Raw genomic sequence first — 26,881 nt, forward strand, 5'->3', positions numbered from 1 at the left:
CATTTTCTTTACATGAAAGACAAACCAAAACAAATGTTCTGTTTTGGATTTAAATTATTATTTTTTTTAAACACAATAGTTTGAGCTTTCTGTTGTTTATAGCTGTAAAACAAACCAAGACAACTCCTCTTTGTGTATTTGCATTTTCAAAAGCACATCTTGAGTTTTATTTTCATTTGAATAACAACAAAAACAAAAATGTTCTTTTCTGTTTTGCGTTTTTTTTTTAAATAATTTAAAACACACACACACACACAAACCCAATCTTCTTTCAAGCCTGATGTGTCTTTTGCATTTAATCAACAAACTGCATAAATGTCAAACTTAAACCGGGTCACAGACTAATTTTGGCCTGTGTTATGCATCAAACAGTTTATATTACAAAAATAAAAAAATAAAAAAAAGGATTCCGATAGCATGGGACCTTTAATGTAAATGAACAATCAAACAAATACTTCCTTTGACGACTGTCTAGTAGAAAACATCTTTGGTTGGGCCATTTCATCTCTCTTTTGTCTCTTTCATTGCACAAACAACGTCACTTCCAGCACACAACAATGTTGGGGTCATTTTCCAACCGTTCATCCAGCTCCTTGTAGCTGACGCCTGCCAAATGAAAGAAGCGTAATGAGCACACCGACTGAGTTAATTTTTTTTCGAGACGAGTCAAAAAGTGAAGACATGCCCGTCTTGCAGCAGATCTCATCATAGCTGTGCCAGCCCGTGTAGAGGCGAGGGGGCCTGCTCTTCTCGTCACGTATCATCTTGACAGGGTACTTTTGTAGCCGTCGTATGAGAGACTTCATGAGGCCGAATTGAATCAGCCTTCTGAAAAACAGAGCATGTGACATGGCCAAACCTTAGCCTGACCTTGTCTGTCATGCTGCATCATGTTTTTTTGGTTTTGTTTTTACAAGCGCCACTGACCTCTCATCAACCCTCTGCAGCTGCTGCGAGTAGCGGGAACAAAGGTCACGGACGGTGGTTCCAGGACTCAGACCGCAGTAGAGCTGGAACACGTCTCTTACACTCGGACGCTTCTGACCTGACAGTAATGACGATATCCGTTATCAATGGAAATAAATACTATACTCTCCTTGATAACACTAGCACAATGGGTCTCCGCTGATTTGACACGATTCAGGAACTCAACTACAATTGAGGAACTCAACTACTCACACAAAAAACAAAAAACAATTCGCTGAAAAACTCACCTATTTTTATTTAGGTACTTTTGCGCACTTTCTGTAATGACCTAATTCCGTTGCACACCTGATTGAACTGTTGCGCAGTGTGTGCGATTCGGAAACTACTTCTCACGAGTGGCTGACCGTCGGCCACTCGTTTTGCTGTGATTTAAAACTTGAAAATGCCATGTCGTGTCACATGAGCTTTTCAAACAAAAATATACCTTTCCGGGTCCTTTCTTTGTATTATTATAATATACCTACACGTTGTCCAGGGCAATTGACCTCTTCCCTGACAAACATGCCATGTTTTGTTGTGGTTCCATAAATAAATAAATACAAATAATCAAACAGAAATAAATAAAAAGGCTCAGCGGATGTGGCGCCTCAAAATGTTGTTTTCCAGTACATGGCGATGCTCCTTGTGGAAGTGATGGAAGTTAAAAGCTGATGAGCTGGTCACGGCTAGCTGCTCAACGTACAGTACAGTAAGTGCCCAACAAAAAAGTTGTTTGCGATATTTGTACAGTATTTTAAAAAAGACGACTATGCGCAGCATATACCCTAGCGTCCTTACACTTTTTTCAATGTCAAATAATCTGTAATATATTTATTGTTAAGGGTATCTTAGTGTTTTGGGATAATAGATTATAGTTAGTCATTACACTATTAATACAGGCAATTATAATGTAAAAAAGAAATTGGTGGGGCATCCATTACTCGCAGATTTCTGCTCTTCATGTCGGTGCTTGGTCTCTAATCCCCCTGAATAGCAAAGGTTAAGTGTACGACACTCTCTTACAATCTGTGTATCTTTTTTCTTATTTACCTTGCTTAGTGACATAGTTGAGACACTCCTCCTGGATAAGTTTGTCATCGATCAGGCTCTGTACTTTGGGGGTGGTACAGTACACATTGGAGTACTGGAAGTGGGCAAATAACAGCAAATGAAGGCCACAACAACAACAAAAAGATCAAGCAAAGTCACCCTGCTACCTGCAAAATATGTCTTTACTTCTACATAAAATGCTTTTCTCACTTTAAACACAAAAATCCCAGGGAGGAGTTTGTCGAAGTACAAGCCGTGGAATGGCCACTGCAAATCAAAATAGCCAACTTCCTGTAGTATTTGTATAATCTACTAACCAATGCAGATGAAAATGCAATTCTTTGTCACCATAATGTAGAGTAACTTCCCTTCGCTAAAACAACAGCAACTCAGGATATGAAATGCACAGTAAAACGTACAATGCAGATGTCACTTTCTACAATACCTGGAATATGGACACCAAGGTCACGATATCATAATACCTGTAAAATGAAAAGGAAAACATATACACATCAGCTTGTGGTGGTAACGGGAACCAATACACAGGGGATAGAACAGTCCAGTCCCAGTTTCATTTTTGGCCAAACTATGTGTTCCTCCAAACACTAAGTGGCGACGGCCCATTTCAGCTCATATAAACTGGGAATTTATCAGCAAGAAAGAGGTTGGATCGGGTTCTGATCTGCTGCTATAAGCCGAGTGGTTAAAGTGGCACTAACATTTGTTGTTTTGAGCTCCTGAAGTGTTTCATCCCAACATATGACCACTTTCACATCAAAAGATAGATACAGAATAATTGTTACAATAGTCGAAATTCAAATACTATTACATGACTGTTATTACAATGTCAAGAGGTCATCCATCCAGCCAACTGTTTAGTGAAGTGTACTCACAGAAGATTTTGCACAGCAATACGAACTATATTCAACTCCACGTCGGCTTCGGCAGAGATTTTTTGCACATGTCGAAAGCCGTCGATGTAGGGCAGAATCTGTAGGCGGAACAAAGAACATGAGCGGATGCTCAGGAACCTCAAATAATCAAGAAATTAAAAAGATCAATGTGATTAGGGGCTGCATTTTTATAGTGCTGCACGCAAGCAAGCAATACTCCCACTCCCAAGGCCTGTTGACCCTTTACAAGTACTGCACAATGTTAATTGAGAAGGACATTACACACAACACGGCCCGAATTAAGACAAATCTGTCACGTGAAAAACCCGAGTGATTTTGAATAATAATAGCAGATATTTTCAAGCTATCCTCGCTCAAATTAGTAAACGGGTAATCTATCTTAACTCCTCTTCAAACCTTTAAGTATCGAAGTTCAAACTGTAAGGGACTGTTCCATTTGGTCAAGTGAGGAACCGATTTGAAGTTGAAGACACTGTTAAGTAATTTCAGGGATTTGTTTCTAAATAGATTATACCGACTTGAAGATAATTGCTGAAAACAAGCAAAGACTGAGAACTATGGTATGTCGTGCTCAATTGTGGAGCTATCGCTAAAACGGTGCCACGGACTTTCGAGTTCGGCATGAGACGCCCCTCTCCCACTCTATAAGAACTTGTGCGCCTTCATTCCCATCAACCGTTATCCGGGCCAATTTCGACATGCAGTTAGCTAGCTAGCTATGCCTACACCCTGAAAATGCATCTTTCCTTCGGATAGTCCACTGGTGTTGCCTCTTTAGAGTGCCTTGTTGTCGGCCATGAGTGTGTGCACGTCACGCAAAGAAAGGCAGAACTACGACGCAATTCTTTTTTTTTTTTTTTTTTTTAAAGTCCGACAGTGTCTGTACAGGGGCTTTGCGCTTCAATGCCAGGGCGTGAAAAGCTGTAGGATATATTCAAAGGGTTCAAATGTTATGTGTAGGCATAAGAAAGATGTTCGACGAAGTTGTACCCGCTTTTCAGGTTGTAGTAGTGGTATTTGATTGACAGTCGACAGTTGACTGGGGCGTTGTTTCATAGCAGACACGCCCACAGCGTTTTTCACGATTTTGAAGCCTCTTTTTATATACAGTGGAACCGCGATAAAACGGACCCCGATATAACGGATATCAGATAAAACGGACCATCGGGACTGAACAACGTGTCCAAAAATTGTTTCCATTTGTTACTTAAAATGCCATTGACAAAGTCGGTTAGTTCCACAATTGGCAGCTGTTGTTTACTGGCGCTGTGTTGCAATGCAGGCAGAGAACGGGACTGTTTCCGGGTTACAGATATACAAAGAAAAAATAGATCCAATTCTAAAAGACGTGCCTCCCGTGCCTACGTGGTGGCCGTGTCATGATGAAAAAAAAAAGAGAGAGAGAGAGAGAGAGAGAGACAGAGAGAGACATGGCGGCAGTGTTAACTCTGAGGAATATAAACACAAGTCTCTGGAGTCTGGAACATGCTATTTTGGGGGAAGTAACAGTTTTTTTTGTCAAGTCGTAAGTCTTTGGGAACATATTTGGAAGTAGGAAGCACACAAATTCCCCTTGGCTCATGAAAACGACTCAACTACGATGAGTACTGTACGTCAACAATGTCACCATGACCAAGCACACCGGCGTGGTAGGTTTGGATAAAATGTGAAACTTTCTAACATTTTCAAGCTTATTTTATATTTATTTACAATAACTTTGTACTATACTGGACGTTTTAGGCCATGAAGAAACCCTACAAAATAATAATTTTGTACTGTACAGAAATATGGGGTGCATATGACCTAATAAAAAAGGACTTCAATGTAACGGACAATTGGCTACATCAGACGACTCCCCCCGTCCCGAATAGTCCGTTCTATCTAGATTCTACTGTACTTGATTTTTTTAAAATCAATCATATTAGGCAGGGTTTTCAAAAACTCTTCTCCCTGGTGTGTCAAATTTCAAAGACATATTCATTCTCCAGGGACTTTAAATCATTTCCAAGTGCAAGATTGTGAGATATAGTAGCTATGGCAAAAAAATTCGCATTCATCCAATAATCAATTAGCGTTCTTTGTCAGAACAAATTAGTCACGCAGCTTCTTCACACTACACACTGTTGTTTTCTAACTGACACGTAAATACGCACACATCCCTTATCATAAATATAATATTAAAATCATTGTGGGTGACTGATAAGAGGCCTTTCAGCCAATGTCCCAGAGTTTCGTAGTATTTAGGCACAACTCTTCTCGCATTGTACGATATTAGATGCAACAATGGCGCACCTGCTGCGTGGTGAGATCCCACTGAGACTTAATAAAGTGGTCTTTGCTCTGAGTGAACACCGGAACGTCGTACTCCTGGACGACCGGGGGATCCTTCCGCAGCGGGATCAGTTTCAAGTGGATGGTGTTGGATTCGTCTCAAAAAAAAACAAAAAAACAATGTAAAAAAATAAAAAGGCCGATAACAGACAGATGAGTATTTTCATTAACTAGGCTGTAAATAATCAAACATTTCCACAAGCTGTTTTTACAAATAACTGAGACAATTTAAATTTTACGATCCATATTTATCATTCGACATGATCAAATTTATCCCTGATAACTTGTCTTGGGACATGATATTCAACAACCCACCATCGTGCCTGAAATCAGAATTAGTGGACATGAGATTCTGATACTCAAAGAGGCCCTTGTGTGCTATCTTCAAAGCGCGTCTGCATTCACAGAAACAATAAACAACATCAATTCTATTCATGAGATATGATAATGAACGCTACCTATGGGTAAGGTGCAGGCACCCGTAGCGTTGAGCTCTTCCAACAACGTCGACATGATAGGCAGGAGTTTCTGTTTGCTCTGCTCAGTGGATATGAATCCACTCTCCAGCTGCAGCACAGCAAACGCATACACATGCTGAAGGGGTTAGGGTTGGCCGATATGGCCTAAAATTCATATCACTGTATAAATGTAATCCCGTCACGGTAACGGTATATATCTCAATGTAAACATGAGTGTAAACATTATAATGGAAGTGTTTCTGAATCAGTTAAAAAACAACAACAACAACAAAAACAGATATCATGTAATTTTGAGATTTACTGTACTTATTTATGTATTTATTAATATTTAAACTTGATTTATCCAGGTAAGGCAACTGAGAACAGATTCTCATTTGCGATGCCAATCTGGCAGATCTCAAAACTCAAAATTAAAACTCATCTTCCTATTGTGCAAAATAGTGCAGACAAATACAAATAACATTGTTGATGTTATAAATAGGTAATATACTATGTGTTTATATACTTTTGACAATATAGGTGCCTTCTGGCTAACGTATGCAGTAACCTACTGACTGATACATTACGAGTTTCCAGTGCTTGCTGTGTAGCGGTTGCATTGCTTTCTATCTAAACACTTATTAATTGATCTGCTTTTTTGCTGTTCATAGTTGATTATGCTCCATTGTGACACGGTTCCAGCCAGACTTCAGTTAAAAATGTATCCATCCATCCATCCATTTTCTGAGCCGCTTCTCCTCACTAGGGTCGTGGGCGTGCTGGAGCCTATCCCAGCGATCATCGGGCAGGTGGCGGGGTACACCCTGAACTGGTTGCCAGCCAATCGCAGGGCACATACAAACAAACAACCCTTCGCACTCACATTGACACCAAGGGGCAATTTAGAGTCTCCAATTCATGCAAATATTTGGGATGTGGGAGGAAACCGGAGTGCCCGGAGAAAACCCACGTAGGCACGGGGAGAACATGCCAACTCCACACAGGCGGGGCCGGGGATTGAACTCGAGTCCTCAGAACTGTGAGGCTGACGCTCTAACCAGTCGACCACCGTGCCGCCAGTTAAAAATGTAATGTACCAATTTCTAAACACTTATTTCGACCAGTATTCATGCTGTACTTACAGTAACTTAAAAATGACACAAATGGAATTACCCTACATGTTCTCAGTGGTTCGATTACAATAAATGCTACATGCTGTTTGAACTGTTTCATAAAATGAATGTGTATGTTATTGATAGGCAATTAATTTTGCAGTGAGCAGCCAGACTCTTTCCCGAGTCACTCTCAGTGCTATTTCTGGTTTGATGGTCATCAGTACACTTTTCCTCTTTGGCATTACTCACTGGTATGAGCCTTTTTTTTTTTTCAAAGTAAAAGAAAAACAACACACAGTTCAGTGAGGTGAAGTCTCACAAGATTGGCTGACATCTCACATGGAGTTCCGCATGATAACGGTTCAGCCTTTTTCCCAGAGACTCCAATCTGTACGACTCGTTTCACTGTACTGTAGTGTGAAGATAAAATACTTTACCTCCAATGTGGTAAGGTATCCAGAGAGCTTCTTGACGATCGGCTCGAGGGCACACGTGTTGGTTTGCGCATCACAAACAAAGCCCAGATTAAACAGGAGGGCGTTGCGGCTGTACTTCTTGTGTTCAATGCACACCGGACATCCAATTAACTTTTTGCCCATCGCAGTGCTACATACAGGGAGACAAACAGGATGTTAGGGTTGTATAACAACGCGACGCAAATACAGCGTGATAAAAGAATTTGTTTCATACACTGTTATTAATTTGTTCTGCAGCTCCTGTTTGGTGATAATATAAACCTGAACTGTGTCAAAGAGTTCCCGTGAAATGTATTCTTCCGGGACCTGTCAGAAGACAACATAATCAGACATTTTTATCATGTAATGTAGTGTACGACACGCTAACACATCAAATGTGATCGATGACTGTATTTTTGTCATTTGAAATACAATTTATTTTGCAAAATGGTGCACTACTGTATTTGAATAATAGCGTCACATAGTGGTATTGCAGTGATCGATATAAACATGAAACCATAGATAGATAAATAAATTGTATATAAAAAGGCTACATACCCCTGTTCAAATGCCAGGTTTTGTGATATAGGAAATATGTACAAAATAAATAATTTCAAAGCTTTTTCCGACTAAGCATACCAGAACAGCTGAACTTTATTTGGGGTTAATCAGAGGCACTTTAAATGATGTCTGGTGTGTGGTGACTCCCATTGAACACGAGTTTGAATGTGATTGGTTAATTCTGAACACAGCCACATCCCTTGTTATAAGAGGATGTGCACACTTGTGCAACCATCCATCCATTTTCTTTACCGCTTATCATCATCAGGCCTGCTGTAGACGGATTGGAAGAAGGAACAGACGTTAGATAGATAGATAACGTATTTACTCACCAAAAAATGTTCACTCACCTGATATGTTATTTTGGGACCCAAAGTCGGGTGGAACTCGCTAAAGAATATGCACTCTATTCGTGTGTCCATGCCCATAACGCACCTGGCACACGACGTTTATTACTCAAACTAACTTTAAACCAGCAAAGTGTTCGGGCTCTGTTGGCTTGCTTTCTTAAGCTAGCTGCTGAGCTAACCTTGTCAGTGTTGTCAATAGTTGTCAATATCAGTGTACAAACGACCTACAAAAAAAAAAAAACATCATAATAAAAGCGACGTTATTTCACATTTGCTACCGCAGTACAACATCTTACAGTCACGCGACACGTTGCTGAAAAACAATGGTGCCTTCAGAAGCACCTCGGAGAAAATATGATTATATTTAGATAAATATTTTAATAATAATTTATGTAATACTCTATAAACAAATATATGTATATCAAACTGACTATAATCTTTGAGGTCAAGGTGGTTGTTTTACAGTTCTGTGTACGCCTAGTGTCACTATAAAAAACAATTTTACGACTGCTTTCAAAAGCACTACGATTCAACAGAGTCAGCGCTGCGCAGCAGTTTGCGCAAATAAACGAGTGACGTCACTTACAAATTCAAGAAGTTTGCTACTGCGCCTTGAACAGCGATATTCACGCTCCCGCACTCGACGTGAATGTCGAATAAACGCCAGACTAGACGGCTAAAAAGAACTTTAATGTGTAAATGTATGATCAAATGTGTTCCATTTAGCCAGACGAGACCTTAAGTTTGATTAAACATGTGGAGAAAATCAGTAAGCAGAAGATATATTTGTTTAATGGGCAGGAGTGTGGGGTTGGAGGTAAGTCGTGTGGGTCATTTCATTACATGAAATACTGTATACTACTGTGTAGGCCAAACGTAGGAACAGTACTGTGCAGTACACTTTAAACACTTTTCATTTTAGAACACACAAATACAACAAATATAGTTTTAATCTCGTAAATCCGCAAAATGTCCATTTTGTAAATTATAGTAGTATCACCCAAGGATTAGGGTTCCAAAAATAGTGTTTCAGGGTTTAGGGTTTCAAAAGTAAGGTTTCTAGCCAGGGTTTGGGTTTCAAGTTGTTTCGAGCCTGGTTAAGGTTTGTAGTTAGGGTTTCAAATGATGGTTTCAAGACCAAGATTAGGGTTTTAAGACCAGGTGTGGGGCGTTTTGTCTGTGTTGACCTGGTAAATACCCTAAGAGTGTCAGTGAGACCCTTCCTACATTCTTTATTATCCACCCACCATCCATTTTCTTTACCGCTTATCCTCACTACGGTCACGGGCTGTTGGAGCCTATCCCAGCTATCTTCGGGCGGGAGGCGGGGTACACCCTGAACCGGTCGCCAGCCAATCGCAGGGCACATAGAAACAAACAACCATTCGCACTCACATTCACACCGACGGGCAATTTAAGAGTTTTCAATCAACCTAGCACGCATGTTTTTGGGATGTGGGAGAAAACCGGAGTGCTCGGAGAAAACCAAAGCAGGCACGGGGAGAACATGCAAACTCCACACAGGCGGGGCCGGGATTTGAACCCCGGTGAGGCAGATGTGCTAACCAGTCGTCCACCGTGCCGGCAGTCATGCTAATGTTTCCGTGAATAATGGTTGAAAAATTGTGTTAATGAGACTTTTTTTTAAAAACCTAATGTTTTCAGGAATTTTGGGGCTCCTGTGCAGGGCGTCCATGCAGTTCCCAGGCCTCGCCCTCAGGCAGGATAAATGCACGACAAGCAGCGGATATTTGGAGGAAATGCTTTGAGGCTAATGGTGTGACTGAACCTGACCTCTCCTGCCAGTACATCATCGCCCATGTGCTCGGGGCTAAAACCGTGAGTCGAGGAATGTGCTGTATGATCTATTCCCTGACCCAATGTGACTCGGTTCTCCATCTGTAACTGTCAGATTGAAGGTGTCAAGCGGGAGAGGTTGTCTGCATTTCTCACCGAAGAAGAAACACAGCGAATTTGGAAGCTCTGCGAAAAACGCCTCTCCAGGTTAAAAGTCTATACAGACACTTGATGTGTTGTAGATCAATTCGCATTGACTTGCAGTGATGTGTGTGTGTGTGTGTGTGTATGTTTCAGGATGCCTGTGCAATATGTGATCGAGGAGTGGGATTTCAGAGATGTGACGCTGAAGATGAGGCCTCCAGTATTCATCCCAAGACCTGAAACGGAGGTTTGATAGAACTCTTGAGAATACTAAAGTGCATGTCTTCAAGAGCGATGTCAAGGCAATGCTGCAATGCATATATACGTAGCCAATAGATGGACTCAAATGTAGGTTAAAGTGGAACTTCCAAAATTGAACACCATCTGTTCCGTGACACTGGTTGACTTGAGTTACTAGTTCTAATTTCAAATAAATAAAATAAAAGCATTTAGCAACAAGTCTAGCGGCTTTTTGTTGTGTAATTGGAGACTTCTGGAGACTCGGACTCTTCAGAGCAGGAGATGTTCACCCTTCCGTGTCCAGATTGCACATCAATGGTGCTAGCACAAAACTATCTGACTAATTTAACTACATCTTCACCACTAAATTAGTCATCACTGGTTAATTTTACCAGGCCTCCAATAAGTTGACTTGGTAGTTTTTGAGTAATAAAAAATACAGTACACTCGACCTTTAAAAGGTGCCGCACGAAGTGAAGCTCCATCTTCATCAACAATATTTTACGTCCAATAAAGCGCGGACAACTACTCTGTGATAATGAGAACTTTAGTCATGTCCAAGATCACAACAATTCTGTCGCTTTACTACACTGTGTCGCAACACTTGTCACAGTACGGCATGCTATGCTACAAGTGTGTGGGAGTATTTTACCAAAAATGAGGGCGGGAGCACAGTCACATTAAAAATATGGCATGTCCAGCCTCAAATACAATGAAAGTACAAGTTAAATAGAAACTGTGAAACAGAGAAATGCTTAATTCTTTGGAGTTTGGCTACGATATGGCATCTTACAAAATGCTATGCTATGGAAAACAACACGAGACTGGCTCGTTGAAGAGAAAAACATGCTCAGGGCTCCCACAAATTACAACTATATTCAGCGTAATGGTTAGTTGCATTTTAATCATTATTTTATTATTTGTTTCTATGCTAATACATTAAAGTATGACTTTATATGTAACCGGTCCATGACACAAAAACAGATAGGGACTGGTGTACAGGGCTGAAAAATATCAATGATGTCATCGATTGACTTTGATTTGACATTTATCACATTCTAGTCAACTACAAAAAATATTTAGTCGTTTGACTCCTACAGTCCAGTATAATATCACAAGTGTTGTGTTGTGTTGTGTTGTGTGTGTTGATGTAGGAGTTAGTAGAATTGGTCCTGACTGATCTGCAGAGGAAGCCCGGCTCACCTACTTGTTTGGAAGTGGGATGCGGCTCTGGTGCCATTTCTCTCAGCCTGCTGAAGAATCTGCCTCAGGTCAGCGTTTCACTTATTTATTGACTACAAGGCATTCATTTATTGGGAGGCATTAGTTGGATTATCATTCACGTTCACTGTTTATATACTTGAGCTCAAGCAACATGGTCTCAAAGGGAAAAGCAAGCCACCATAAAGATGCTAAACACATCATTTGTTTTCACTTGTGGAGACAGCACTTCATTGTCCCTCAGTCACAATACCGAGAAGGTTGTAGTCATTATGAGGGTGGTGGCGGATTAGAAATACATGAATTGAAGGTATTTGTGTTTTTACTAAGTGCCTCTCCTTATTATCACATTAATGAAGTAGAAGAATAGCAGATCAGTGCTGGTCTCGACTGGTTTCGATGGAAATTCCCAGAGTCTGGCCAGTCCGAGACCGAGGCAAGACCAAGACCTTCAAAATGTGGTCTTGAGGCCAATACGGTTCTTGAGTGTTACAACACCAGTACCTGATGTAAAAAGTTTGAGAACTACTGGTGTAATGGTTCGCCAAACACAAATACACCACCGTCCATCTCGACAACTTATCTGAAAATTTGAATATGTGCTTCTTATCAGAAGCTAACGCTAATAATGCTGTTAGCTAATGCTAAACTCTACTAATGTTACAGCTCTGCATACCTTTTGGTAAGATTGATCGTTTTAATTCTCGTTTCTGTCATACTTACTGTAATTTCTCATGTATAATGCGCACTCCCCCCCCCCAAAAAAAAATTGTCAATAGTCAATAGTGCGCATTATACATAGGTACATGGAAAAATGGAAAACAATTTAACATTTTATAATTGTATGCCGCCATCTAGAGGTTATTAAAAAGCTGTACACTTTCATTCCAATATGCCACCGCTAAAAAGAAAGTATTAGGTGTTCAAATAAAGTGCTTAACTTCAGAATATGCTTCGTTTTGATCATGAGTAGAAGCAAAATCATGAATTGTAAAAATGCATTATACATTATTCAGACCCCCTTAAATTTTTCACTCTTTCTTATATTGCAGCCATTTGCTAAAATCATTGAAGTTATTTTTTTCCTCATTAATGTACACACAGCACCCCATATTGACAGAAAAAAACGGAATTGTTGAATTTTTTGCAGATTTATTAAAAAATGAAAACTGAAAAATCCCACAGCTATAAGTATTCAGACCCTTTGCTGTAACACTCATATATTTAACTCTAATATAACTAATATTTTAGACAGTGGCACAACACCTCAATTGAACTGTAGTCATCTGGAGACACTGCTAGATATAACTGTGTGTTATCTGCATAGCTATGATAGTCAAAGTTAGAGTTCTGAAGAATTTGACCCAAGGGTAGCATATACAGGCTGAACAGGAGGGGTCCAAGAACTCACCCTTGAGGGACCCCATAGGTCATTGCCATTCGATGAGATTGAGCACTTCCAATGGTTACAAAAGGAAAAATTATTTTAGCAAATGGATGCAATATAACAAAGAGTGAAAAATCTAAGGGGGTCTGAATATTTTCCGTACCCACTGTAAGTAGAAGGGTTTTCCAGAATTTTGAGGTCAACTTTGGGGGTGCGCATTATACACAAGAAATTATGCTACTTGAAAATGGCGGATCTAGGAGCAGCCTACCTGCCAAGTCATGGGCTGAGAAACTCTTATGTGGGGGCAGTATTATGTAAATTTGCCACACTGTTACGTCACGATGTGGCAACAACAGAAAAAGCAATGGCTTGCTCACAAACAGATTTTCAGAACTAGGCAGCTCACAAAAGATTTAATTGGTTTAATTTCATACGATGAGTTGACAGGGACTCCATAAAACCAACTGTATGGATACAAGCAATGTAAAATTCCATCCATTCATCCATCCATCCATTTTCCGAACCGCTTATCCTAACTAGGGTCGCGGGTGTGCTGGAGCCTATCCCAGCTATCTTTGGGTGAGAGGCGGGATACACCCAGAACTGGTCGCCAGCCAGTCACAGATATAAAATTCCATTTTCCATAATATGTCCCCTTTAATAAAGGCCCAAGCATCACAGCGTAGGTTTTGTGTTATTGTTTTTTTGTCAACGGAGAAAAATCCACCATTATCATTGTTGTATGAAACTGCACTGCAGCCTAATGAGACCTGAGAGCTGTGGCTAATTTGGGATTGGCATTTAACTACATTTGCTTGATAGTGAACAAACAATCAATTAGTTGTTTTATTACAAAAAAATGCCATTCCATTTTTTTAATGGAATGGCATAATCTCTATTATGAACTCCTCTTTCTATGCCAGTGATGTATTAAGCAGAATAATGTTTATTATGCCCATTCCTATCTCTAGTACAGTATTCATCTACTTTGCCCCCTGATGTCACTAAATAGTTTTATTCTAAAATAAGCAAGCAAATATTAATAATAATGTGAAACAAATGACCAAAATATTACAAAATGTTTTTTGGGGGATCTAATAAACAATACTGTAATTGTTTTCCACTGTAGCTCAGAGCCATTGCGCTGGACCAAAGTGGACAGGCTGTGGAATTGACAAGGGAAAATGCATTAAGGTAACTTTGTCGGTGAAATCATAATGTGCAGTTTGTTTTTTTAACATTCCAGCCAGCACGGTGCCGACTGGTCAGCACATCTGCCTCACAGTTCTGGGGACCGGGGTTCAAATCCCGGCCCTGCCTGTGTGGAGTTTGCATGTTCTCTCCGTGCCTGGGTGGGTTTTCTCCAGGCACTCCGGTTTCCCCACATCCCAAAAACATGCATGGTAGGTTGATTGAAGACTCTAAATTGACCACAGGTGTGAATGTGAGTGTGAACGGTTGTTTTTTTTCCATGTGCTCTGCGATTGGCTGGCAACCAGTTCAGGGTGTGCCCCGCCTCCCGCCTGATAGCTGGGATAGGCTCCAACAGCCCGCGACCCTAGTGAGGATAAGCGGTAAAGAAAATGGATGGATGTTCATTCCATTTATTTATCTCGACAGGTTAGGACTTCAAGACAGATTAAAGGTTTTTCACGTAGATGTCACAAAAGGTAACTGAATGCTCATCAAGACAGTTATTATTGTACCAAACAACCCCAGATGTAATCATGAATAAATACACTGTTGATTTGCTGTTTTTGCCAGATGCAGAGACTGTGTTGAAGCTGTGCAGCAATGTCTCTGCCTTGGTCAGTAACCCTCCATATCTCTTCTCAGAAGATTTGTCTTCACTGGAACCGGAAATTTTGAGGTAACAAACGAAGGTTGGGGGAAAAAGGAAATTGATTATATTGTGTAAAACCCTTTGAGGAAAAAAAGTATTTTAAAGAGGTGTGGACAATTTATAATTGCAACGGGAAGTGAAACTTCCTTGGTAGAGCTTTATGCTGACTTTTGAATGTTTACCACCTAAAACAGTCAACTCTAAGGCATTTGTACGTTCATCATTAGTATTAACGAGATCCAATGTATTTCTCAAATAAGCAAGGACACCATATTAAAAAATAGTAAAGTAGTGCTTTTGTGGCTACTCAAAGATGGTTCATAGAGGAAGGGAAAACAAAACAAATTATCAATTAAAATAAGTAAAAGTTTTAAAATTAGAAGACATGATAAGCTAGAGTTAGAGAGTAGGTCCTTAACTGATTAAGCTAGACGCTTAACTTCTCTCCTTAGCTTGAACAACAAGTTAGCACAGTTAGTTATCTCCACTCTCTTGCTTTACTTATTATTGATAAAAATCTGACCTATTTTTAGGGTACTCAAAAATTCTTAAGAGAAAGCTCTTTAGACTTTACAACGAGTTAGCACTATTAGCTCATCTTACTTGCTTTAGCTTACCGTGCTAAAATTTGGACATATGCTTTTCTGGGCACTCAAAAATGTTAAATGTATACAATTGTTACGATGCAAAGCTAGGGGCTGAACTGATTTGGCTACAAGCTGTGTAGCTAAATGTTAGCATTTCAAAAAATGAATTTGTTTCACTCCCAGGATGCAAAGGGAGATTGCTTGGTAGATAAACAGTAGTAAGTAAGTCTTGGTCTTGCCTCGGTCTCGGACTGTCCAGACTCTGGGATTTTCTGTCGAGGCCCCTACATGCACTGTGCATTCCTCCATCACAGGCACGGATCATTCTAGAATCTCGAGCAGGGCCCGCGTTCATGGTATCTGTGAGCACCAGGTAGTTCCTAAGGACTATATGAGTAGTTCTAATAATAACTCACCAGTGATGGGACATTGAGATTTTCTAGCAATGTCGTAGAAGTGATCATTTAAAAATCTAAACACTTGCAGAAATATATATAAATAAAGTGTTGCACAGTGATATTCATGCGTTTCCTTAAATCTTTGTTAATAATTATTGTGAGAAATCATTAACATGATACGTCTTCACATAGATGAATATCGTTTATTATTGATAATAACACATAACTACATTTGTTATTCAGAAGTGTCTATCGAACTGGTACCCCTTCACATTAATCAGTACGCAAGAAGTAGCTTTCAGTTTCAAAACGGTTGGTGACTACTGACATAGACATATTTGAAGGTATTTTGAATGGGACTTGGCTGGTATTTTTGAATTGGGGGGTGGGTGTATTTTTTGTTAATTTTTTAATGTGTTGGGTCAGGGGGCTGAGTAGTATAATTCTCAACATTCATGTTTTTGTTCTATAATAAAATCATTGTTCAATAAAATATTTAAAATTTGATGAAGTTCTACTTGCAAATATATAATATATGTTAGCACTGGCAGTGTAACGATACATCCTGCTGCCTTTTATGCAGATGTCGCGGGTTCGATTCACAGCCAGCGCCCCAATAGCCAAAACAAGCCTAAAGTTGCTACAACAACTAATAAATCTGTTGAAATGTCATGTATTGTTTTACATGGATGTCTGCTTATCACAAAATAAAATGTTAATATTTATGCTTGAATATGATGCCTTTCCAAAATTCCCCAGCTTAACGAGCCATGGAAATTTATTGGGACCCTTCCAGAAATGTTCCACCCATTTTCCACCCTAGTAGGGGCTTAACACTTTTGCAAAGTACTACTGTAGATCGTATAAAATAATAATGAAAAAAAAACAATGTGCATTAAAACATTTCAATTAAATGTAATTGTATATGTTGGCAGGTTTGAGGACCACGCCGCCTTAGACGGCGGCAATGATGGCATGAAGGTTATCCACAAGATTTTAACCCTGGCTCCACAGATTCTGTCGGATGACGGGTAATGCCCGGACACAATTTATTCTCCCAACAATCTGTGTACGGTGTTGCCCCTAAGCCATTTTAATAAGACGTGGAGTGTTCGCCACCCAAAAGCTGCTTGTGATAATCTTGAGCTATTGTAATTACATTTAAATCAATCCCGTGCTCTTTTGCCGCATAAACAACAGCTGTGTTTACTTGGAGGTGGACCCCAGACACCCACAGCTCATTCTGCAGTGGATGGAGGCCAACGTGGAGTGGCTACGTTTGGCCGAGACGCGTCACGACATCAGCAGCAGGTCCGTCCAGAGAGTACAATGCTAAATTGGATATAGTAGACCCATGACTGTCAATTAGATTCCCTCTGCATGGACAATCTTAAATTCATTTCAAAATTAGACACGAAGTGTGTGTAATGCTCTGTGCTGCCTTCACATCCGAAATTCAAATTCGGGAAGGATGACACTGATTTGTGTGTGTTTCCCAGGCCTAGATTTTGCATCCTTCGGAAAGACAAGTCAAACGACCACAAGCTGCACCTGGGTTGAGAGAGCGAGATCCTATTATGCTGGCTTTAGCCCAGGTCGCCATAGCCCCTGCTGCCCAGCTCCCCCCCACCCCCCCTCCACTCCTGAGCCGTCAAACATGCACCAGCTTTAACTGCACAGAATTTCCTCATATTATTTGCAGCAGGAATCATATAAATCGACCCTGCTGCGCTTTTTAATCTGTTTGCGTCCCGTGCCACAGTAACACAAAAAAATGTGTGTGCGATGGCACAAAAGAGGCTCAAAGCTGAAGGTAATTACCAAGGCTTTTCTTAGAAGCCTCCCTCTCAGAATTGTACCCTCCTCCCTGGAAGCATTTTGTAGTTCTGTGAATTGCCTGATGAACGGTCCTCCCCTTTGCCCGTCCACTCGCTGACTCAGATGCAGGCGTGCGCGCGCACACACACACACACACACACAATGTGGCCTTTACAGTTTCATGCAATCTCCCACAAACTCGAAGATCAAAGGCCGCAAGGTCTCGTTTAATTCCAGAGACGATCAAAAGGTTCAATTAATTCCCGTACTCTGATAAGGCCAAAACAATCCTCGTTTAGAGCAACACCAAAATTGTCATCATCTGCATATGACTGAATACATAACTGAGATTCAAACGGGAAAGGTTTGAAATTCAACAACATTTCGTGGCAATCAGTCGAGTAGTTTTAGTGTAATCCATTTTAACACAAAAAACCTCCTCGGGATAGGTAACAAATGCCAAAGCAGCCCTTGCCACCATGTGTGAATATATGAAGTATTTCCTTTTTAAAGATTAAAGCTTTAATACAGGACAGAGGAACCTGACATTTATATTTATATATACACAACCATTCAAAGGTTGGGGGTCAACCAGAGAATTTCATGTTTTCAATGAAAACACATTGTATATTGTACATTGTATGTATATACAGCATACACTACCGTTTAAAAGTTTGGGGGTCACATAGAAATGTCCTTATTTTTTTAAAGCACAATTAAAAAATTTTTTTTTTTTTTTATCACATATCACATTTTAACATTATCTTCATTGGAAAAACAACAGTGCTTCTTTCTAATTTCCAAGTGACCCCAAACCTTTGGAATGCTAGTGTGACATTTGTGCTCATATGTTGACATACCCTGCCAGTTTGTATCATTCTTTATAAAGAAAACATGAATGATGAGGAAAAACATTTGAAACCAAATTCAAATAAAACTATAAGGCATTGCAGAATATCACAATCACTAAACCAATGATAGCAATAAAGACAATAATCGGATGGTCCCCATTCAGTCATCAGTCATATTTCCCCCACAATTTTGAATTTTTCACAAATTCTGCTAGGGTATGTAAACTTATGAGCACAACTGTATCTACTTACACTATCTCTATATAGACTGGTGCTTTTCTTTCAAAAATAAGGACATTCCTAAGTCATCCCAAACTTTTGAACAGCAGTGTGTATACAGTAATATGGTATTCTCAAGACAAAAACCTAATGGGAACTGTTGCAAGTAGCCCCAAAACATTGAACCCACAAATCATATATGTATACAGCTGTAGAACAAATTAAGAGACCCCTGCAAAATTAACATTGTATGCCAACAAACGCCAGACCAGCATATCTTCACTAAGATGCAAAGAAACAAAAGTGTTGACTGTATGTCATTTTCTGTAAATCTACATCAGCAGTTCTCAATTTTTTAGACCAAGTACCACCTAAAAAAAAAAAACACTTGGTTCTCCAAGTACCCCATCATGACATTAAAATACCTTAGGATAGTAGGCCCTGCTGTTCCTCAAAAATGCGAAAATTTTTAAAATATTAAAATTTTTTAATATTAACGCTTTGAACATTAAAACTACACTTAAATATAGGAAGAAGAAAAAAATGTAATAAAGGAAGAAAAAAAACTTCACTTGAATAATTATTTTATTAAAATGTATTGCAGTTTAATAAAAATCGTATCTGAAAAACAGGTATAAAAAAAAAAAACGTTCTCTAAAATTCATTGCTAATGTACTAAAAAGTTAAATACAATGGAACTAGAGGGAGCCCACGTACCACGAGTGGTACTATTGCCATACTTTTAGAATAGATTGTGATGCAAGTACAGCAAGCATCACTGGGCCTAAAGTCCATCCTTGATTTTGAAGTAATCTTATTTTCCTTTTGTTTAATCTTGCACCGGTCTCTTTTTTCCCCGCGCCGTACGTACTTTGTGTGTGTGTGTGCACGTATATATAAATATATATAAAAGTATTTATTTTTCTACGGTTTCATGTTTCTGATTATCTATATTCTAAAGACTGAAATGGTTCAACAAGTTAAGAAGAAGGGGGGAAAAAATGACATTACACATGGAAAAGGTAGAAAAAGGTTTTACTGAGAAAAATAAAACGGCAAAGGTGTGTAAATGGAATCACTGTATGTACAGCTCATGCAAACCAGTCCAAATGTGATACACACACACACACACACACTCGTGCTCGCTGATAGGAACTGAATGTACTGTATACATGTTTAAAAAAATAATGACCCTGTGTCCAAAGTTCCAAAGCAGCAAATGTCATTTTCATGTGAGGAGGAAAATAGGACCTGTTTGTGTGTTTGTCCTCCTTTGCAGTCGAGATAAGACTCATACCTTGAAGGGGTATTCCTGTAAGAAACGCAGCAGAGGCCTGGGGAGTGGTAGCTGGTCATGGCGCTCCGAATGCCTGTTGATGACGAGGCGGGTGAGGTGCTGCAGGGACGGCAGACTCTGCGGCTTGTACACGGGCCGCTTTAATTTTAGCACCACCGACGCCGACGGCTCTTGGATTGTCACTTTGGAAGGGGCCTCCTTGGCCGCCGTGCCCCTCTCCTCGTCTTCCGCTCTCCTCTCTGGTCCCATGTAGTGCTGCACCAGGCTGGGCACGTTAGGGAAGGACGACAGGCTGGGCCGGGCTGGCGAGCTGCAGTCCAGCAAGAAGCGAGTGCAGCTGTACTGTATGCGAATGCTGGTGGGACCGCGGGCCGTCTTGACCGAGAGGGTGAGCATGTACAGAGGGTGGCTGCTGTCCCGTACCAAAAAAGCCCCTTCAGAGGCCTCTTGAAGTGCACTGTGCGCCTGGGCCGCACTTATTGCTCCCCAGTACCACCCTGCACACACATACGGCGCCATGTTAGTTCACCTCTTGTGAGCCTTTGTCAAAAGAATTCAAAGTACAGGGAAACCTCTAAAGCACGCAACCAAATATTTCTACAAAAGTACACTTAAACATTTTTAATCATTCTCACTTGAGACTTCTAAAGAACATCTGTCAAACTCAAGGCGTGGAAATATGTGAATTTTCGCAATAGTTGAATACAAAGGGGCCTCTGTTTAGACTGTCACGGCATTTTGAGGTTATAAACACAACACAAGACTGTCACACTTCCTACTATTCCTTTTTTTTGTTTTATATTTATGATCTTGAAGTATTTTGTAAACCAACATTTACTATATTTATAGGCTTTGAGGTTACAAACGGTGCACAATGAACTCGTTTGCGCAGCAGTGTAAGAATACGTCGTCACATGGCACAAAAAGGCACGCTCAATTAGCGCCGTCTTTATTTTTCTCATGTTTTATATTCATGGCGTAGATGTGTTTTTCATACAAATATCTACGCTAGTTTTGCCTTTAGTGGTTGACTCCAGCATGTTCTGCCTTGCAGACAAATTTGGGTTACGTTGCTGTTGTAAACTGCCGACCCCTGTATTTAAAGGTCCCGTATTTTGGCTATTTAGGCCTCCATAGAGTGACTCTCCAACATGGACAAAGTGTCAATTTCATTAAAAAAAAAAAAACACCTTGGTTTTGTCATATGAGTGTCCAGCTACTTCTGTTTGACCCAGTTTTGTATTCGCTTTGTCCATATTTGGCTAAGACCGCCCCCTTTCCTCTGATTGGTTGCCTCCGTGTCGATGACTCACTTGTGAGCGCACGCTGGCTCGGGAGCGGAAAGGGAAGACAAGAGAGCTTCCCTAGTGACGTAGATTAGGTCGAGAAATTCAAATGACCTGATTTCAGTCCTCTCGGCAGAAAAACGTAGGGAATTTAGGAATGTGTGGATGACTTTAATTCATATTTCACGATTACTGAGGCACCATTGAGTGAATATAACATCCCAAATACCAGAAAAAGCTGGTTTCGCAAAATATTTGAAACGAAAGTCTATCACTAACCTATACTATACACAGAAGTGAAGTTATGATTTACATAATTTGTATGAAAAATACTTGTAAGACATAAATATAAAACAAATGAAAAATGCTAAGTACGGTAAACACTGAGCCTTGCCTTCTTGTGCCGAATGACTGTATTCTCACGCCGCTGCACAAACTAATTCACTACATGCCGTTCATAACCTCGAAATATCGTATTTCGGGACCGCCATAAACCAATGACCCCCTGTACAAGTTACCAAGCACATGCTGCGTTCACTTACACATACAGTGGATGTAAAAAAGTCTGCACACCCCTGTTCAAATGCCAGGTTTTTGGAATAGAAAAGAATGAGACCAAGATGAATCATTAAGGTGACCAATAACCTGCACAACTCAATGGAAAGCCTTTTTTATATATATAGAAATCTTTTCGAGGGGGGAAATAAAAATAAACAACTGAGATAATATGGTTGCACAGGTGTGCACACATGCTTATAACTGGGGGTGTGACCGTGTTAAGAATCAATCAATAACATTCAAACTTACGTGCAATGGGAGTCGGCACACAACTGCGACCATGTAAAGTGCCTCTGATTAACCCAAAATCAAGTTCAGATGTTCTAGTTGGCCTTTCCTGGCAGTTTTTTTGCTTGCTAGCAGAAGCGTGAAAGTTTTGTTTGAACACAGATGGGTACTTGGAACGGTTCATAATTCCCTCCACCTTGACTAAGGCCCCAGTTCCAGCTGAAGAAAAAACTGCCCCAAAGCATTATGCTGCCACCACCGTGCTTCAATGTAGTTATGGTGTTCTTTTGGTTTGTGTCAAATATGGCTTTGTGTATCCCCATTATCTCAGTTGTTGAATTTTACCCCCCTTGAAAGTTTTTTTCTTTCTTTCTTTTTTCTCAAATTGAGTTGTATAGGATATAGGTCCCATGATGGTGGAAAATGTTTTGAAACAATTTATCTTGGTGTCATTTTTTAAAAACACAACAACCTATCATTTGGACAGGGGTGTGTAGACTTTTTATATCCACCGGATGATTCTCTTACTGCCAAATATGAATTCCAGAAATACTACGCCAATAGGTAACAGTATCGCTCTGCAGAAACCCCTCCCCGTTACATGTCTCTCTGGCATTTTCAAACACTGAGTAGTTTGACTTTATTTGAGTTTAATGAGAACAACTTGGGGAGTCTGCCGTGTATAGTCATGCTGCACCTGATGTTTCCAGGTAGCAGAAGTTGCTCGCAATGGCCCGCAGATCCTTTGTGGGATCCCATAGTGGCGGGCTGCTCTGAAGACAAGGCGCAGGAGCTACCGTCCCTGCCCGCATGCCCCCCCGGGGGGCCTCAGTGGTTGGAGCAGTGGGCAAAAGACCTCGGGGACTGAAAATGACATGATAGTTTAATTAGGTTTAAGTGGTAAACAAACAAAAAGACAATATACTGTGTACCTTTTGAATGTCTCTACTCTAATGAAATCAGTGTAAATGCTACTGACAAACAAAACAAAAGGCTCAGTCCCGGGAGTCAACATAATGTGTTATTTAACTTCGTTATAATGAGGCTAAGACAGTAATAAAAGCAGTTTACAAACACGACAAACCTTCACGGCAGAGCTAACGAGTCAATTGAATGTCTTATTCGGGTTTTAACACTGCCCTACATTTTATCATTATGAGCACAATACTGTAATAATATCGGGTTAAATGTTACAGACAAACACAAGAAATGGTAACAGCAGAGGAGTCAACATAATTATGGGATTTTACATGTCCCAAAACTTCATAATAGTTTGGATTAAACAGTGATAATATCTGTTTCAATCCTATTAACAAAGAAATACATAATGTGTTATTTAGGCTTTTAACATGCCCCATAACTTCCCAATAGTGAGAATTACATGGTGATAATATCAGTTTAAAAGCTAAACACAACAAATGTTAAAAGCCATGTTTACTCCCAGGAGTAGTCAGCATAACGTGTTTACTTGAGTTTTTAAAATGGCTCAAAACAAATAATAGTTAGCATTTTGACTGATATTATCACTGTTTAATCCTATTAACAAACACAGCTAATGTTACAAATATAGGGGTTCCTTTTGAACTCAGCTTAGTGTGCTATTTAGGCTTTTAACCTAAGCCAAAACATCACAGTAGTGATTATTAAACAGTGATAATATTCTATATTTAAAAGCTATTTCACAGCCAATGTTAAAAGCCAAGTTCACGCCCACGAGTAATTAGTTGAGCTTTTAACATGGCTCAAAACTTCATAATGGTCAGGTTGAAACCGTGATCGTCTGTTGAAATGCTTTTTATAAACACAACAAATGTTTACGGAAGGGTTTCAGCATAATGTGTTATTTAGGATTATAATTAAGACACCTCAAATGTTCATCGGAATGAGGATTAAGCGTTGATAATATCAGTTTTAAAACAATTTACAAACACGGCAAATGTCCACAGCAGTTTATTCCAACAAGCCAATGTCGTGTATACACTAGGTTGCACTATGTGCTTTTTTAAATTCATATATTTACACAACACATTAATAATACTAGTTTAAATGGCATAACAGACACAATGACACTCATTTGGAGGGCCGTAAACAACACAATTTACTCCATGTTTACTTTATTCACGAGTTATGCCTTATTTGGGTCCAGTGGGGTTGTCTGTTGCTTTAACATCAAATGCATGAAAAAGTCAAGATGCAAATATAAAACAGTGTAATAATAATGCCTGGAAAGAGCAATAGTCTCAGTCGTAGTTTTAAAATAGGGCCTCCAGGCACAATTTTAAAACATATAGCTAGCACTATTGTTCATTTCCACTGGAAAAAACGCCTGCATCCAGTGTTAGTCACAATATTAGTTTGGTACAGTACTTAAAACTAAACAACGAAGGTCATTTTTTCATTTTTTTTTTCATTTATGTATTTTTTTTTTTATTAGAAAGCTGCATACTGTACACAGTACACACACATAAATATGAATAAATAGATAACGAGATTATTTTCCTATCATATACAGTATGTATTATAGATTTGTAATTATACATTGGTTACATCGTGGATTCGCACGGAGGTCTTTTGTTGTTATAAAAGCAAACAAAGACATGATGTACTCACCCTGGCACACAGAGAATCATGCTATTTCTTCAAGCCACACTTTAATTCCAGTCGTATCCCCCCCAACAACAAAAAAAACAAAAAAACGACAAAGCTAAGCAAATGAAACAAAAAATAAACATAAGAAAAAACTAAAGATAATGAAAAAATAAACAAGCGGAGGTTATCAACTGATTTCGCTTGCCCTGCTGAAAGCCAAAATACGACGTTCATTGAAAGTGTTGTCTTTCAAACAACAAGAGTAACGTTGAGCGGCCTCGTTTGTCTGGAGTGTGTTGTCGCCGGAATCGGGAAACTTGCAATGTGCGAAGCGGACACAGCGAAAAGGCTTGGCTTTCTTCAAATGGACTGTTTCCTAGAAGTCTATTCTGAGAACGCCTCTCGGCACCGGCAGCTCTGACGTCACCGACTCAGGTCGCTGTGCGTGCGCGCGCACGAGGCCCGACACGCTCTCCGTACGCTCCTTTTAAAAAAAAAAAAAACAAAAAAAACAAGCGAACAGATTTAAACTCAACGCTTCGTGGCGAATAATCTCACATTTCTTCGGTTGTTTATTTTTTACTTTGTTTTACGACGTGCGCGTGTGTGCGTGTGTGTGTGTGTGTGGTTTTCTGTGCCCGCCCGCTGGCTGCTGCGTTCGCTGAAGCGGCGCGCGCTCTCGGAATCGAGCGCTGGCTTCTCCCTACACGCTTTCCAGGAATAAGCTTGCCTGCGCTTTGACTCCGCCCCGCCGGGCCGCCCCTGGTGCGGGCTTCATTCTGGGAATTCACCGCCTCGACATTAAAGATACTAGTGCCCGGCAGGGGCGTTTCTAGACCACGTGGAGGCCAAGACAACAAAAAAAAACACCTTGGAGGCCAAATTTTCAGATGAATAAAAACACAACCAAGATTTAAAAAAGGCTGAATGTAAAAGCAAGATCTCAATAATTTCTGACACCATGATCTTAAGTCGACAGTACAGTAGTGGTGCTTTTTTTGTTCTTTTTTTTTTTTTTTACTGCTGCTTTCAGGGCTTTTTGTGCAAAATTGCAGTGTTCTAGAGGGTTTCCATTTGAGTCGTTTATATGGACCAATATTAGCTATCTCTCGGAGCCCTCTGCTAGCTACCAGACAGCAGCAGCTAGTCAGGGGCCCTACGCAGAGGACCCCCGACACATTGTCATTGCAGTGCCTTTCTTTTCAGGGCTGTCCCGATCCAATCATGTGATAAGATATCGGAGCCAGAATCGGGGCCGATCACAAAATTTTCAGCTGATCGGTAGTGGCTGAAAAAGATAGGCAGGTGGCTTCGTGCAGCCTTTTTTGCATCTGCTCTTCGGCCAGAGCGCGCTGAATCTTCTGTTAAAAAAAGGCTGCAAGCTTTCGAGAGAGGCTCGGACTGAGATGTGGAAACATTTAGCTTACCTGGCGGACAGTCAGGATAATATACAGTGTGGCCAAACAGCTTGCTGAATGGCATCGTCAAAGAGATGAAAGAGCCACAAGTCAGCAAATGCGAGGCATTTGAACGACATACCTTCAAAAAGAAGGTTAACGAATGTGTATTTTGTGGCAAGCAACCTTGTGCCCCACTGGTTGCATTTGACGAGGCGATTAATCAAGTGTTGTTTGTAGATGAGTGGAGTTGAGCACCAAGATACTAACTGCGCAGCTAAATTGAGTCATACTTTTTTTTTTTATGATTATTATTATTTAAAACATGCTTCTGAATAACAATGTACTGTATATATATTGTTTACACTAGGAAATCAAATGCTCTCAAATCAATTTTATGCATATATATCTCCTTAATGAATTGGATCGGACTCGGTATTGACCGATACTCAAAATTAAGTGACTGGACTCGGATTCGGGTGCAAAAAAAAATGTGGCGATCGTAAAAAATCTAGAATTGTTTTGTCATTGATATGGACCAATGTCAGCCGTACCTCGGGGGCCCACTTCAGCTCGGTGCCCTAGGCAATTGCATGGGTTGCATGCACAATCTCTGGTCATGCCACACACACACAATCTCCGGCTTTGGTGTACATTTCACTCAGTGAAAGAACACCGGCAGCCATTTTTGACGCATCTTCATTTGTGAAAACGTGGCTATTATGAGCGCGAACGAGGAAATGGAAAATGGAATAGGTTAAAAAGACCAGGGCGACTTGTTTCCCAAGGCTTAAATTCAGTTCTACGCTGCACCATGA

The 26,881-nt window shown here is 40.1% G+C and overlaps 3 protein-coding genes across 7 annotated transcripts; 1 reads left to right on the top strand and 2 right to left on the bottom strand.

Annotated features, from left to right (window-relative positions):
- Positions 1 to 129: 129 nt before the first annotated feature.
- Positions 130 to 8,655, bottom strand: nprl2 (NPR2 like, GATOR1 complex subunit). 4 transcript variants are annotated; one of them, XM_061784380.1, is made up of 12 exons: positions 8,201 to 8,655; positions 7,929 to 8,123; positions 7,525 to 7,616; positions 7,272 to 7,440; positions 5,720 to 5,828; positions 5,223 to 5,359; positions 2,910 to 3,007; positions 2,462 to 2,498; positions 2,017 to 2,110; positions 928 to 1,045; positions 686 to 828; positions 130 to 606 (listed from the first exon to the last, which is right to left on the bottom strand). In XM_061784380.1, the coding sequence occupies exons 4-12, from the start codon at positions 7,431 to 7,433 to the stop codon at positions 539 to 541; spliced, it is 966 nt and encodes a 321-aa protein (XP_061640364.1). In that variant the 5' UTR covers positions 7,434 to 7,440; positions 7,525 to 7,616; positions 7,929 to 8,123; positions 8,201 to 8,655; the 3' UTR covers positions 130 to 538. The 4 variants fall into 4 exon arrangements, with proteins under 4 accessions (XP_061640364.1, XP_061640363.1, XP_061640362.1 ...); XM_061784379.1 differs by having other exon boundaries at positions 7,848 to 8,123; XM_061784378.1 differs by lacking the exon at positions 7,929 to 8,123.
- A 141-nt stretch (positions 8,656 to 8,796) lies between these two features.
- On the top strand, positions 8,797 to 19,633 carry hemk1 (HemK methyltransferase family member 1). Of its 2 annotated transcripts, none has more exons than XM_061784384.1 (11): positions 8,797 to 9,017; positions 9,866 to 10,039; positions 10,113 to 10,204; positions 10,295 to 10,388; positions 11,536 to 11,652; positions 14,122 to 14,186; positions 14,613 to 14,662; positions 14,757 to 14,862; positions 16,756 to 16,851; positions 17,021 to 17,131; positions 17,320 to 19,633. In XM_061784384.1, the coding sequence occupies exons 1-11, from the start codon at positions 8,955 to 8,957 to the stop codon at positions 17,378 to 17,380; spliced, it is 1,029 nt and encodes a 342-aa protein (XP_061640368.1). In that variant the 5' UTR covers positions 8,797 to 8,954; the 3' UTR covers positions 17,381 to 19,633. The 2 variants fall into 2 exon arrangements, with proteins under 2 accessions (XP_061640368.1, XP_061640367.1); XM_061784383.1 differs by having other exon boundaries at positions 17,037 to 17,131.
- Positions 19,634 to 19,726: 93 nt separating this feature from the next.
- Positions 19,727 to 25,074, bottom strand: cish (cytokine inducible SH2-containing protein). Its single transcript, XM_061784385.1, has 3 exons — positions 24,688 to 25,074; positions 22,775 to 22,941; positions 19,727 to 20,502 (listed from the first exon to the last, which is right to left on the bottom strand). Exons 1-3 carry the CDS (start codon positions 24,705 to 24,707, stop codon positions 20,000 to 20,002), a joined length of 690 nt encoding a protein of 229 aa, XP_061640369.1. The 5' UTR covers positions 24,708 to 25,074; the 3' UTR covers positions 19,727 to 19,999.
- Between the last annotated feature and the right edge of the window lie 1,807 nt (positions 25,075 to 26,881).

The sequence above is a fragment of the Phyllopteryx taeniolatus genome, chromosome 9, assembly GCF_024500385.1.
Source record: "Phyllopteryx taeniolatus isolate TA_2022b chromosome 9, UOR_Ptae_1.2, whole genome shotgun sequence".
Taxonomy (NCBI): Eukaryota; Metazoa; Chordata; class Actinopteri; order Syngnathiformes; family Syngnathidae; genus Phyllopteryx; species Phyllopteryx taeniolatus.

Excerpts from the sequence above, each read along its gene's own strand:
- nprl2 (XM_061784378.1), bottom strand. The coding sequence starts at position 8,278 with ATGGGCATGGACACACGAATAGAGTGCATATTCTTTAGCGAGTTCCAC. Across the intron at positions 7,617-8,200 it reads GTCCCAAAATAACATATCAG|GTCCCGGAAGAATACATTTC; the intron begins GTGAGTGAACAT and ends GTCTTCTGACAG. Across the intron at positions 2,499-2,909 it reads ATTGCTGTGCAAAATCTTCT|GTATTATGATATCGTGACCT; the intron begins GTGAGTACACTT and ends TTCATTTTACAG.
- hemk1 (XM_061784383.1), top strand. The coding sequence starts at position 8,955 with ATGTGGAGAAAATCAGTAAGCAGAAGATATATTTGTTTAATGGGCAGG. Across the intron at positions 14,663-14,756 it reads TCACGTAGATGTCACAAAAG|ATGCAGAGACTGTGTTGAAG; the intron begins GTAACTGAATGC and ends TGTTTTTGCCAG. Across the intron at positions 14,863-16,755 it reads CTGGAACCGGAAATTTTGAG|GTTTGAGGACCACGCCGCCT; the intron begins GTAACAAACGAA and ends ATATGTTGGCAG.
- cish (XM_061784385.1), bottom strand. The coding sequence starts at position 24,707 with ATGATTCTCTGTGTGCCAGG. Across the intron at positions 22,942-24,687 it reads ATGATTCTCTGTGTGCCAGG|TCCCCGAGGTCTTTTGCCCA; the intron begins GTGAGTACATCA and ends TGTCATTTTCAG. Across the intron at positions 20,503-22,774 it reads CTGCTACCTGGAAACATCAG|GGTGGTACTGGGGAGCAATA; the intron begins GTGCAGCATGAC and ends ATGTGTGTGCAG.